Source organism: Anabrus simplex, chromosome 4, assembly GCF_040414725.1.
Source record: "Anabrus simplex isolate iqAnaSimp1 chromosome 4, ASM4041472v1, whole genome shotgun sequence".
Classification (NCBI taxonomy): Eukaryota; Metazoa; Arthropoda; class Insecta; order Orthoptera; family Tettigoniidae; genus Anabrus; species Anabrus simplex.
In genome coordinates, this window is record NC_090268.1 from 123,427,030 (window position 1) to 123,440,356 (window position 13,327).

The following is a 13,327-nucleotide window of genomic DNA, read 5'->3' on the forward strand; positions in this document are numbered from 1 at the left end:
CATTGGTGGTGCATATAGATTTTATCTAAGATGGTCTTTTTCTATTTTTTGTTTTTTCATACTTTTAAAAATGCATTAAGGCTCTTCTCTGATTATTTATAACTTTTGCTTTCTTTAACATGCTTTTATTATAAATAACAATATACACATTCTGGAAAAAATTACAAAAAATTTGATAGGATGATCTTTCATTTTAATCATAAAATTAACACATCCTATTCATGAAATAAACTCCCCAGAGTAGTGTAGAAAATCATTCCTTTAAAATCAGATCCCGTGTAGAAACTTCATATTTGATACTTGTGAATTCTTCTCATCAGATCTTAACGCCGCAGAAGAATGTGGAATGTTCTCTCATACACCACAGCAGCAAAAATTCTGGCAGTGTTCCATCTGTAGTCTACATTTCAATAGTGGTGAACACCTAGATGCACATTACTCTGGGAAAAAAATTCTATTAGTATCTGTGGGTACAAAATCCCTTACACAAGTCACTACACTGTATACAGAAAAAACATTGATGCTATAGGTCACTTTGTTTGAAACAGTTTTTAACACAACAATAGTGTGGGCAGTCCAATGGCTAGATGCCATATAACATGTGGGTGGTGTCCACTTCAGAGTATTCTAAAATGTCATGTGCAACCACTACTCCTGAAAATAACAACATGGCATCACTGAGGAAAAAACATTCCAGAGAGATATAACCACTGATATAGGCGTAGACCAGACGTCATCACGTACTTGCTCCAGGGAGCCAGTGTTACTTGCTCCGCTCTGGACGGCTGTCTGTCACGGACAAGAGAGCAGCGGACAGGCGGGTTTCATACAGTGGCTGTACTGTACTTGCTGCTATAGAATGTTACCGTATGAACAACAGCTATAATAATAATAATAATAATAATAATAATAATAATAATAATAATAATAATAATAATAATAATAATAATTTGGAGCATGGACCATGTGACATGAACAGGACACAGATTACAGAGTATAACAGGACAAGAAAATTATTCTCTGACAATGGAATATACAGCAATGTGCAATATGTCCTGAATAAATACATTTTCATGATTAACTTAAGCTTTCGGACACATATACAATTTGTGTGATTTGTACACATTCATTGGACTCTCATTAACATACATTTCAATATTCATATGGCATTTATGACTATGACAACAAATTAAACACATGAACTGAAACATATCACTGGTATACTCCTCCTCCCAGGACTTTTGGGCTCGTTTAGATAGTATTGTATTAGTGTTTGGTACTAATATTTGTGTACTGGGAAGTCGCAAAACACACTTCAAGTTTTCATCTGTGAGCCTACTTCTGTGTCTAGATTTACAAATCTTCATTAATGAAAACATCTGTTCACTTAAATAAGTTGATCCGAATGTTCTTAATATATGTGCTTTAAATTTGTGCAATCTAGGAATTCTCTCCTGCGGAAAACGAACATAAAATTCAGTCAAACTGTTTGTGTTTGCAAACTTGTCTTCCATTTTAGTATCGCACTCTAAGTCAATCAGCTCTAGCTGCAGTTCTGGTCTAACAGTTTGCACATCCACTGAGAAGGGCGTAGCAAACACCTGCAGATCCTTTTCTAATACCTGAATATCTTGAAACCTACTCTCAAATTCGTCGTATAGTGACATTAAAACGTCTTTATATTCTTCTAATGTTTTACCTGAATAGTTTGGAGCTAGACACAACTCTGCAGTCAAAGTGGGAAAATGTGTTGTGTCTTTATTCACGAACTGACTTTCCCACAGTAGTACTTTTTACTTAAAAGCTAGTACTGTAGATTGAAAATCATCCACTTGTTCTGGACACACTGTCTCAGCTGCCAGAAGTATACATTAAGATCATTAAGGTGGCTGGTAAGATCTACTAGAAATGCCAAATCTTGTATCCATTTTCCATTGTTCAGTTCTTCTAGTGGCTCACTGTGCCTTTCCATGAAGAGAGCTATTTCTTTCATCAGAGCATAGAAGCAATGTAAAACATTTCCTCTACTTAACCACCGCACATCCGTATAATATGGAATATCACCATACTCACTTTCAATGTCACAAAGAATTTCTTAAAATTTTCTGTGGTTCAGTCCCCTTGATCTGATAAAGTTAGTCGTTTTATTAACTACATCCATGAGAGTTCCAAGTTGGATCTGCTTTGAACATAGATTTTCTTGGTGTTTAATGCAGTGCATGTTGACTGTTCATTTCTTTTCATCTGTTTTGGAGACGCTACCACTCCTGTATTCTTCACACACATTGCAGCTGCCCCGTCTGTTGCTATGGACACTATTTTTTCCCCATGGAAGGCAGAAACTCTCCACTGACACTTTGAGATTTGCAAATATATCAAAACCGATTGTGGTATGTTTCATTGGCACTATATCTAAAAGTTTCTCCCTTCCCACAAGGTCACTGTTTTGCCTCTGATAGAAATAGTAAGTTGGGAGGTGTCATTTATATCTGTGCTGTCGTCTATCACCAGTGAATATGCTATGAAATTCTTTGTGATGCTACATAAATGCCTATGAACATCATTAGCTAGGTCCTTTATTCATTGTATAATTGTAGAATAGGATAAGGTAGTACTGTAGATTGAAAATCATACACTTTTTCTGGACACACTGTCTCAGCTGCCAGAAGTATACACTCTTTCACAAATGCACCCTCACTGAAGGGTATCAAAGTACGCCCTATCTACAAAGCAATCTTGTAGCTGGCCCAAATAGCAGGTTCACTGGAATGCATATCACCCTGTTAAAAATAATGAAGTACAACATAAATACATAAGTACACAAGTACATATATCAAACTTTATAGTACAAGCGATGAGAGATATTCACTGTATGAAAAGAGTTTAGTAGGATAATATGAAATTTACGTACCTACTCAAGCATGTATTTTTTTTTTCCTAGCAAAGCTGTCCTTTCCCATCCTTCATATTTATCATACTTGTTGGCATGACACAAGGAATAATGGCACTGCAGATTAAATATTTTAATGTGATTCAATATTTTATTACATATTAAACATTTTGCTGTGTAATTTTCGTGAACTATTAAATACTCTTCTTCCCACGAAAGTTTGAAACTTGTTGGCGTCGATGACCTACATTATGCTGAACTATCTTCCATAGTATATGCAACATCCACTGACTAAGCTTGAATGCTGTGTGATGTGAGGATAAAGGTGAATACACACTACTGTCACCTTACATGAGTTCATGCGTATCATGTCGATCTCTAACCTGTCCAGAAAGATATGCTATACCTTTGCACCACTGGCCTTCAGTACGTATTACGTCATGCACTTCCCTTGCTTCTTCCCCTACTTGCTCGCTAGGCTGCTCACGTTCCTTGAAAGCGGGGAGCATACTGGCTCTGAAGACATTTTGCTCTCGATTGACGATGCCTGGTGTAGACAATATGGCAACGGTAAGACTATTGATGTTAGATTTTTCTAACAGCCGGACTGATCCCGGGTTAAGTAAATACGAGGGGGGATCAAATATAAACGGGACTTTATTTTTTATTTAAATTAATTTATTGAAAAATACAAGGCAATTACAATTTATTTTTCCACATAGTTTCCTGCTTTGGAACTGCATCTGTCCCAATGTATAGGCAGCTTTCTGATGCCCTCATCGTAAAAAGAACAGGGTCGTGTCACCAGCCAGTTGCGCACAGAGTCTTCCACACTCTTGTCATCTTCGAATCGTTGTCCTCCTATAGCTTCTTCAAGCAGTCCGAACAAATGGATATCGCAGGATGATAAGTCCGGACTGTAAGGAGGATGATCAAGTGTAGTCCAGTGCATTTCCTGTAGCTTGGAGACAGTTAGAGCTGCGATATGGGGCCACGCATTGCCGTGGCGGAGGATGGCCTGTCGAATCAGTTGGTCTCATCTTTTGCGCAATATGCAACCCCTGCCTTGTTCAACAGCTCGCAGTAGTAAGCAGCATTGATTATGCGTCGCTCATGCCCGTCGATCGTCGTCAATAATGTCTTTAACGGCACAAATGTTTTCATCTGTAATGCTGGTCCGAGAATGGCGATCGTGTTGCTGATTTTCCACACGTTCTCGTCCTTCCTTGAACTTTTTATGCCAGGGGCAAACACACGCGTCCTTGACAATGTTTGATCACTGAACTGTGCAGTCAATCTCTGGCAAATTTCCGCTGCTGTAACTCCTTCACGAGCAAGAAATTTTATAATTATGCATTGCGCAGTGGAGGGGTGCACCTGTTGCTCCGACATCGTAAGCATTACTGACAAAGCGGCGGGAAATATCTAACAGCACACTTTCCCCACTCCTAACAGTCCCACCTAAGCATAGCAGAAGCGCGGGGCCAGTCCTACTAACTGTTGATGTTTATATTTGATCGACCTTCGTATTTGACTGAGTGCTATGTAAGGAATAGGTTTGCACAACATTGAAGTGATGGTGATTGTTGTTTTATGTGACAAAGCAATAGGTTTGCCAGGCTTTCTGCATGACAGTAAAGCTTCTCATATCCATGTAAACAATAATGTGAATATTGGAATCATAAGGTTTAGAAATTCACCAATCATTCCCCTCACAATTGAGATGTACTCTTTGACTGCATTTTCTTTGCTCAAACGGCACCAATCAGAAAAAGTGAAACTCTCATATGCTCAAGAATTCAAGAGAGATGGTAACTTTATGGCTTAAGAACTTGATTCTGTATTGATTCCATGTACTTGTTGAATCTCATACTTCACTTGCGTTTATTTTGTATTTGTCCCAGTGCTGTTGAGAGCTTGAGTAGCATGAAATTTGATCACTTATCTTTCTTCAGTGATACTTTTGTGAAGCTATAATTGCTGCAACCTTAGGAGGAGGAGGAGTTTTTTGTGGCAGGGGAAAATCTTTTAAAGACACCACTCTGTGCCCTCTTCACTCAGCCCATTCTGGAACTGCTTGTCGGCATGACATCAGAATGGAGTGATGTATATTATTAAGTTCTTCCTTTCTCTTCTTTTTCCTTCATCCCCATAATGCTTGTCGCCATTGCCTTTACTGTGTTCCAGGCAAACAGGCTCTCTAACATAATCTGAAACAGATTCCCTGGCGTGAGTCGTCGGCCAAGTTGTTGGCAGGCTTTCCTTCATTCTTCTTCCCATCGAACACAGTAGAAAAAAGTGTGTTCTACTGCATCCCTTTCAGAACAGTACCGACAACCATCTCCCTGCGTCTTTCCCATCTTCATGGCGTATACGCCGAATCTTCCAAGTCCTGCCGATGTTTTCATTTAAGCCAGTCTCCTATATCTGGTATTAGCTTTTTTGTCCATTGGCCAACAACGGTTGTGCCATCCCATCGGTCTTGCCAGTCTAGTAAGAGTTGGTTCCTCAAGGCTTTCTTTTCTTCAGCAGATATAGTCGCACCCCTTTCATGCCAAAGTTTTCTCTCTACAACGAGGAGGTCAATGGGAATACTGGCAGCTACAACTTGTAAAGCTTCTGTCGAAACAATTCGATATGCAGAGGTAACTCTGAGCAGCATTTTCCTGTGTACTCTTTCCATAGCTCTTCGGTGAATCTTCCTCCTGAGTGCATTGTGCCAGGTAGGTGCAGCATAAAGTAAAATGGAATATACTGCAGAGCTTATAATCTGTCTCTTAACTGTTCTTGGTCCACCGATGTTAGGCATAAGTCTGGCTAATGCCGATGCCTTCTTCTCTGCCTTTTGGGTTACTGCCTTCACATGTGCACCAAATGTGCAATTCCTGTCAATAAGGTATCGTACAGACTTCCCTGGGATAATCGCTGTATCATTTAATAAGAAACGGACATTTTTCCAATTCCTGGAACCTTTCAAAATTACAGTCTCAGTCTTATGTGGAGCCAATCTCAATTTATTATTTACCATCCAAAGGTTAACTCGTCTCAGTGATTCATTTACTCGGAAGGTCAGTTCTTCTACATTCTCTGCTATTACCACTATTGCAAGGTCATCTGCATAACCAATAGATGTTGTCCCTTTTGTCAGCTGCAGGCGTAAGACACCATCATATAGAATGTTCCACAAGGTGGGTCTCAGGATGGATCCCTGTGGAACGCCAGCACTCATTTCAAGGTCTTCTAAATCATGAAGTCGTATTCTTCGTCCTTTGAAGTACTTAATGATTATTTGTTGTAGATACCGAGAACGAAGTTCTCTCAAAATAATGCTCCAAGAAGCAGTGTTAAAAGCATTTTTGACATCTAGCGTTATCAAGGCAGCCCATTTCTCACTGCTTTCTGCCTGTATTTGAATCACCCTCTCAATAGCTTGGGTTGTGGTTCTACCCTTTCTAAATCCAAACTGGTTCGAAGAAAGTCTTCCCTGTACGCTGATGGATCTAATGACAGTTTCCCTGCCTTCAATAACAGCACTAGCTTGGCTACTTTCCACTCATCGGGGAATTCACGCTTTTTTAATAAATCATTGAAGATTGATAAGATCCAACCAGGTGCCACCTCAACTGCATACTTGATGGCTTCTGGTGGGATTCCATCTCCACCTGGTGCCTTACCAGTCTTCATATTGCGTGCTACCTCTTGTAACTCAACCACAGTAAACGGTTCTGCAACACAAAAATCTGATTCAGTTTCAAGTCTGTCATTAGTACAAGGGAACAACTCCATTGCTATGGCTTTCCTTCTATCAGCTGGAAGCTGAACTGGTACCCTGTTGATTATTCGACTGGTCACTATCTTTTATCCCGCCCCCCAGTTATCACTGTCTAGATCTTTGCATAGCTTTTGCCAGAGATTTCTCTTAGAATCCTTTATTAGCTTCATTAGTTGCCTCTTTGATGCCTTATATTCAGCTTCTAATTGTATTAAGTTGACCTGGCTGATTTTTTTCCTAGATCTTGTAAGAATTCGTCTCTTGCGATTGCAGTCTTTCCTTTGCATGTCTATTTCATTGTTCCACCAATAAGGGATTCGTGTTTTATATTTTGTTGATCCCCTCAATCGGCTGGTCCTACAAGCATCTTTAAGAACAGCAGTTACATCTTTTAGAGTATGTTGCACTGTATCTACAGTTTGTGACATCCACTCGCTTGCAATTTTAAAAGTTTCCCAATTATAGTTCCACACCGTTTTCGTGATGTCATTAAGCTTCTTCGATCCCTTAACTTGAAAATAAATAAAACGATGGTCGCTGAGAGATTCATCTTCCATAACTTCCCAGTCAACAATGAATAATGCTATACCCTGCATTGAGCAGGTGATGTCAATGAAAGACTCTGAGCTCCCTCTGGAAAAAGTTGGTTATGATTCCAGTGTTATGAACCCCCAATTCTAGGGTCGCTATCCATTCTGCCCAATATTCTCCCCTACGATCTGCAGTTGGTGCCCCCCACAGAGGCGACTTGACATTTAGGTCTCTGAGAATGATAGATTCATTACCTGACGCCATACAGTCCTGAACTATTACATCTACTTCAGCTTTGAAAATATCAAAAGGGATGTTAGGAGAGATATAACAACAATAAATCTGATATTGCTGAAGTTGAATACACAAATATCCTTCTTCTGCCCTTATGCTTAGCACCTCCAACTTATCATTTTAAAAATATGCAGCTACATCACATCTTTTGTCCGTGAACCAACCACCTTCAGCTACTCGCCTTCTGTTTGGCTCGCTAACAAGCACTAAGTCTACTTTCTTTTCCAAGGCTGTCGCATACATAATGTCGACTGTCGGATTTCCTCATGAGATTCGCCTGCAGTATGTCCATTATTTGGTCGTTTAAATTCAACTTCCTTGCCTCTAATATTAGCTTCCTGTAAGTAGGGCATTTCATTTGATCTGAGCCGTGGCCCTCCACTTGGCACATGGTGCAAAACGAAATGTTCCCACAATCCTTCTCCAAATGGCCTTCTTGTCCACAATTTAGACAGCTCCGTGACCGGTCATCCTTAACGTCGCATTGTGGCGCTTTATGTCCAAATCCAAAACACCTTGCAACTGTAACTCTTTCCTTCACCATACAGGTTGCCCATCCCACATTTATTTTCTTTTTCTTTAACAGTATTTTCAATGGTTCCGTTGGCAAGATTTCCAAACCTCTCCGGTCTTATGGACGTAATATTGATCTGAGATTCTTCAACAGCAGCTTCTAAGGAGAGTGCTGCTCTAAGATAGTTTCCACTTAAATCCGGATCCATACCGTACACTTTACTCCTTCCTTTACTGTTTTAAGCAATTCGGCGTACGTTTTGCCCGCAGCTTTGCACATAACTGTTTCCTGAGTATTATCATTTAAGGATTTCTTTTTCAATGTTAATCCCACAGAAACAGCCTGTTTTACCTGTGTTTTACCCAATTCCAATATCACTCTTACGAAACATCCATTCCAAGATTTTCCTTATATATTTCCGATCAAGGGTATCCGGTATAGTTATCAGCACCTTCTTTCTTGCATGAGTCTCAGTTATCTCTCTCCAGTGGGTGAGACATGAATACAGGCTCTGCAGGTCATTTACTCCATCCTGATTAAATGAATATGGTATTACATACACATATCGCAGCTTCTCCCGCTCTCCTCCTCGACTCGTGTAGGTTTGCGTAACAGTGCGCAGGAATTCCGTCTTGCCTTCCTCCAGATTAGAGTTCAGCAAGTCAGAGATTTCTGTATGCATATTCTTCATGCTTCTCATAATTCCATCCTCCTCTGCAAGATGTTTGGGATTTACAACCATTGATATATCCCAATCAGTCAATTTCCCTATATTTCCAGAGATGACGTGCGTGTTACTGTAAACACAGTCAGGCCATTCCTTATCCAATAGCTTCGCAAACTCGTCAAAGCACGTAGCTTCCAAGAGGGTCTGCTCTATATCTAGCACTCTGTCACTGAATTGCGCCTGTATCCCAACATCACGGGTTATTTTCTTACTGGAGGTAGTGCCCTGTTCCAAATCACTCCTAGCCTTTGGATCTTCATTCACATCAAATTGTTCCCATTCCCACGAACGACTACGAATGATTTCTGCCATTTGTCCCATTTCTTTAATACCTTTCTTTATCTCCGCTTTGGTATTAGGAGTCATGTTAACTAATGCTAATAAGTCTTCACTATGCTTGACTAACTTATCAATTTCTAGTCGCATCTCTTCTAATCCTACTCTTTGGTTTGTAGTCTTCGTACTCTGTTGTTCCATGGTTACGTCCAGCTCCTCATCCGACATAGTATCTCTTTGGTTTTCTACATCTATTTCAACCTCTTTGGATTTGACATTGCTATTCTCAGTACCTCTACTCTCTTTTCTCTTTGAGAACATAACCTTAAATCATGTAAAGGAATATAAATGACCTATTTACCTTGTCAGAAAAGGGATTCCTCTTTAGCTCATCAAAGAGAGATAATACCGCATTCTGAAGGGCAGCACTTCCACTTATAATCGCAATATATTTTATCCATACACAGCCTTTAAAACACCACTTAATTAAGCAAATACGCGGAGCACTAAACAATACCAGCCATTCAATAGCAGCATGTCAGTAGTAGTAGTAGTAGTAGTAGTAGTAGTAGTAGTAGTAGTAGTAGTAGTAGTAGTAGTATCCTACATTCACTCTTAATTTGTCAGTCATGCTTGGGTATATCCGTACATTTCTTACCCATTATATTTCCCTCAAAAACTAACAGACAAGTTTCTGGGAGTCTCAAGATGTGTCCTATCAATCTGTCTTTTTCTTAGTCAAATTTTGCTAGTCTTCTCCTCTCATCAACTCAATTCAGAATCTCTTCATTTTTGATCCAATCTTGCCTTCAGAATTCTTCTTTAACACCACATTTCCAAAAAAAAAGCATCTATTTTCTTCCAGTGTCATATTGAGCACAAAAGCTTCAAAAGTATCTTTTTTTAGTATGCACATCTGTGCTTGAAGTGAGCAAATGTATTTTCTTAAGAAAGGTGTTCCTTGCTTTTGCTAGTCTGGCCTCCTTACTCATGCCTCATAATTGAACTAAGTTTTCTGATACACAATTTGAACTACATAAATCATAGAATCTAGCAAACATGTGTCTGGCCACCCATAGATGTTAAATAACCATGACAGCCATTCTGTTTCTGATATGGGCACAAAATTTAATGAATCACATAACTTTTCCGTGATCCATGTTTCAGATCTTATCTCTATGGTGGGTTGATTGAAGGACAGAGAGATTTCTATTTGTGAATGTTGAAGTCAGTATGTTTATTGCTATGTTATTGGTCCTATCGAAAAGTGCTACATAACAAAAGTTATAGAGAATATAATTTCCGACCATGTATGTTTTATTCAGTTTTACCATACGGACTATTATAAGAGTGGTATTTCAGAGTCGGAAGAAAACTAAATGTGAAGGCCTACAATATTGAAAGCCCATAACATTGATCAACAATAACATTACATTGACTATTGTTTGTTGTGATGTTCTTTGTCTCTTATGCTACCGCTCAACTTCGATAGATGGGATGTCTGCAGCGTACCAAGTATAACAGCGACTGAATATTGGCGGGAAATAGCTGGGGAGTTAGAAAACTTTCTTCTTTAGCATGTCATTTTGTGTGGTTCATACATTTTTTGATACCGCACTGCTGGTACGAAATACACTGGTTCATCATAGTATACGTAGTGTATACACTATCATTTAATTTTAAATACTAGCTGTTAATTTCTTGCCTGATTCAGGTTGAGTTCAGAATCCATTGATGTTCAAAGGGAGCCTCGAAGATACTACAACAGTCATATAGAAGTATAAACGAACCTTGATCGGTTAGCATTAAATTTGAGATTTTTTGTTTTATTTTTTTTTATTTTCATTGGCACAACAAGGTATTGACACAAATACCATAGTGAGGAGATTTATAATAAAATTATTTTTAAGACAAACAAAAAATTACAGTTTGTGTTAATGTGCAGAAAGTTCAAAGAAAAGAGATATTTAGGTCAGATTTTGACATACTTTTCCTCTTTCACTTCTGATAGATGACCTCAAAATGATGGGTCTAGTAGTAGTAGTTTTACCTTGAAAATTGCTTATTAGCATCCATGTACATCTGCTCAACCGTTACCTACATAGTTGGTAGGGAATTGATTTTACTGGTACAAAATGTACAAACCATTTATTGTTTTTATTTTTTATTTTTTAGGAGGAGAACTTGAGGATGAAAATGCCAGGCTCTTGAAGGAGAATGCGAATTTGAAGCGGGATTTATTTCGAACACGGCGATCCTTGCAAGCAACTCTTTCCCAGCTAACATCTTCCAATCAGTTGAAAAAACAAATGGAAAAGGCCATATGCAAGCAATTACATAAAACACACCATATCCTGCAACAGGCACGACGAGATAATCTTGAAGGCGATGATGTAAAGTATCTTACCACTACTGTTGAAAGTCCAGAGTGAATCACTGACGAGATCTATGTTTCCTTCTGCCAGAAATTCCATCCATTTGATCCACATCAATGAGAAAACTTCCGTGACATTGTGATTTGGTGTGGGGAACATGAAAAAGCTTTCATGGAATCGGGGTAAAATATTGAAAATCGTTTTCATTGGATTCCTGCCACATACTTAAATAGAGGAAGTATTTTATTCATAAAATGAAATCTTGTTTGTGAAATATAAATGCATTTTTATATATGACAAAGGTACCTATTCTTTAGGAGAAAGGGTCTAAATGAATTGCCCAGACCTACTTTTACAACTGTGCCAATGTTATTTAATATTGCAGTCTATGTAAAAATACAAAAGTCATTTTCTACTTCTATATCTTTATTTTAATGACTGTAAATATGTGTAAAGTTTGATAAAGTATAATTGACTGTACTATGTGTGGTACTAGGAAAGCTAGTTTGATAGTCTACAGTTTTAGAACATTGTTTCCTTTATGTACAGTGACTCTTGACCTTTTAACACCTGTTAATACGTAGAAACTCATTTAGTGTGTACTGTTCATGCAAGTTGTTTTTAGATGTGTATATATATATTTATATATATATTTTGCCCTATTTTTTTCATATTAAAACGATTTTTGAAGTTAACTTTGTTTTGTTATTCAACAGTACTACTTTAACCTTTGTGTTCTTTAGCATACTTCAGAAACATGAAGATGAAATTAAGACTATATTTGTCCTTATGTGATCCTTTCTGAACTCATATTATTCTTGAAAGCAACTTCCTCAGGAATCCCTCTCTTGACTTGCTGAGCTTAACATACAGGGAAATTTTCTTTCATGGTTTTCTCCTTTAGCCTTTGGTGTCCAGTCACCTCAACCTACAAGGCAGCCGGCTGTACTTACATTAGTCCCCGAATACAGGGCTGCCTCTTCCACCATCTCACCGTACTGAAGTCCAGGGAGTCATCATATTGTTGGAAAAAAAAAAGTGATGGGAAGAAATGTACAAACTACAAAGGTAAAACTCTACTGTCACATGGCCTCAAAATCTACGAATCCATCCTTGAGAGCAGGATTAGAAAATATGTTGAACCCAAGGTTACCCACAACGGCTGACTTGTGGTCATTGGCTATTCGAGTGTGATGTCACACAGATACCTGCTCCCTGATCATGGGAGCGCTTTCCAAAGGTATTTAATGATTGTGATATGTTTTAACCGAACAATTATTAACTCGTGTATACCCTACACCTGACTTAGTAAATAGTAGATAACCAACATAATAATGTACAATACAAGAGCTGATCGTGTCACAAGACTGTGGTTATTGCTAATAGAATTTTAGTAGCCACACTATGCTACTGAAATCTAATAAAGTATTCTGAGTTAAACAAAGCTGAGTATTAAGTGTGACTAATTAACAAGCAAGCAAACAAAAGAATGAACAAACAAACAGTTCTATTATGATAAAGTGAATCTTACCTTAACTGGTAAGTTTCTTCATTTTCTACCGGGCGAACTGGCAGTGTGGTTAGGGGCACGTAGCTGTGTGCTTGCATCCGGGAGATAGTGAGTTCGAGCCCCACTGTCGGCAGCCCTGAATATGGTTTTTCGTCGTTTCCCATTTTCACGTCAGGTAAATGCTGGGGCTATATCTTAATTAAGGCCACGGCCGCTTTCTTCCCACTCCTAGGCCTTTCCTATCCCATCATCGCCATAAGACCTATCTGTGCCGGTGCGACGTAAAGCCAGTTTTCTTCATTTTCGTTATCTTCTTGATTTCATGTCCATAACGCTGACACGTTTGCTACCACTTTTTCCTCATGTTTGTTTAAAAATTTTATATGAGCATATGTCCTCATTTTTACAAATGTGGCTACCAGATCACAACTTAATTTA

At 38.7% G+C, this 13,327-nt stretch overlaps 1 protein-coding gene across 5 annotated transcripts in view; it reads left to right on the top strand.

Moving 5' to 3' along the window:
* Positions 1–12,074, top strand: part of LOC136871688 (centrosomin) — a 540,670-nt gene extending 528,596 nt beyond the window's left edge. For all 5 annotated transcript variants that reach the window (XM_067145194.2, XM_067145191.2, XM_067145195.2 and 2 more), the window contains one exon: positions 11,180–12,074. In XM_067145194.2, the coding sequence (XP_067001295.2) occupies positions 11,180–11,436 (257 nt within the window). In that variant the 3' untranslated portion in view covers positions 11,437–12,074. The remainder of the gene's footprint in view (positions 1–11,179) is intronic.
* The last annotated feature ends 1,253 nt before the right edge of the window (positions 12,075–13,327 follow it).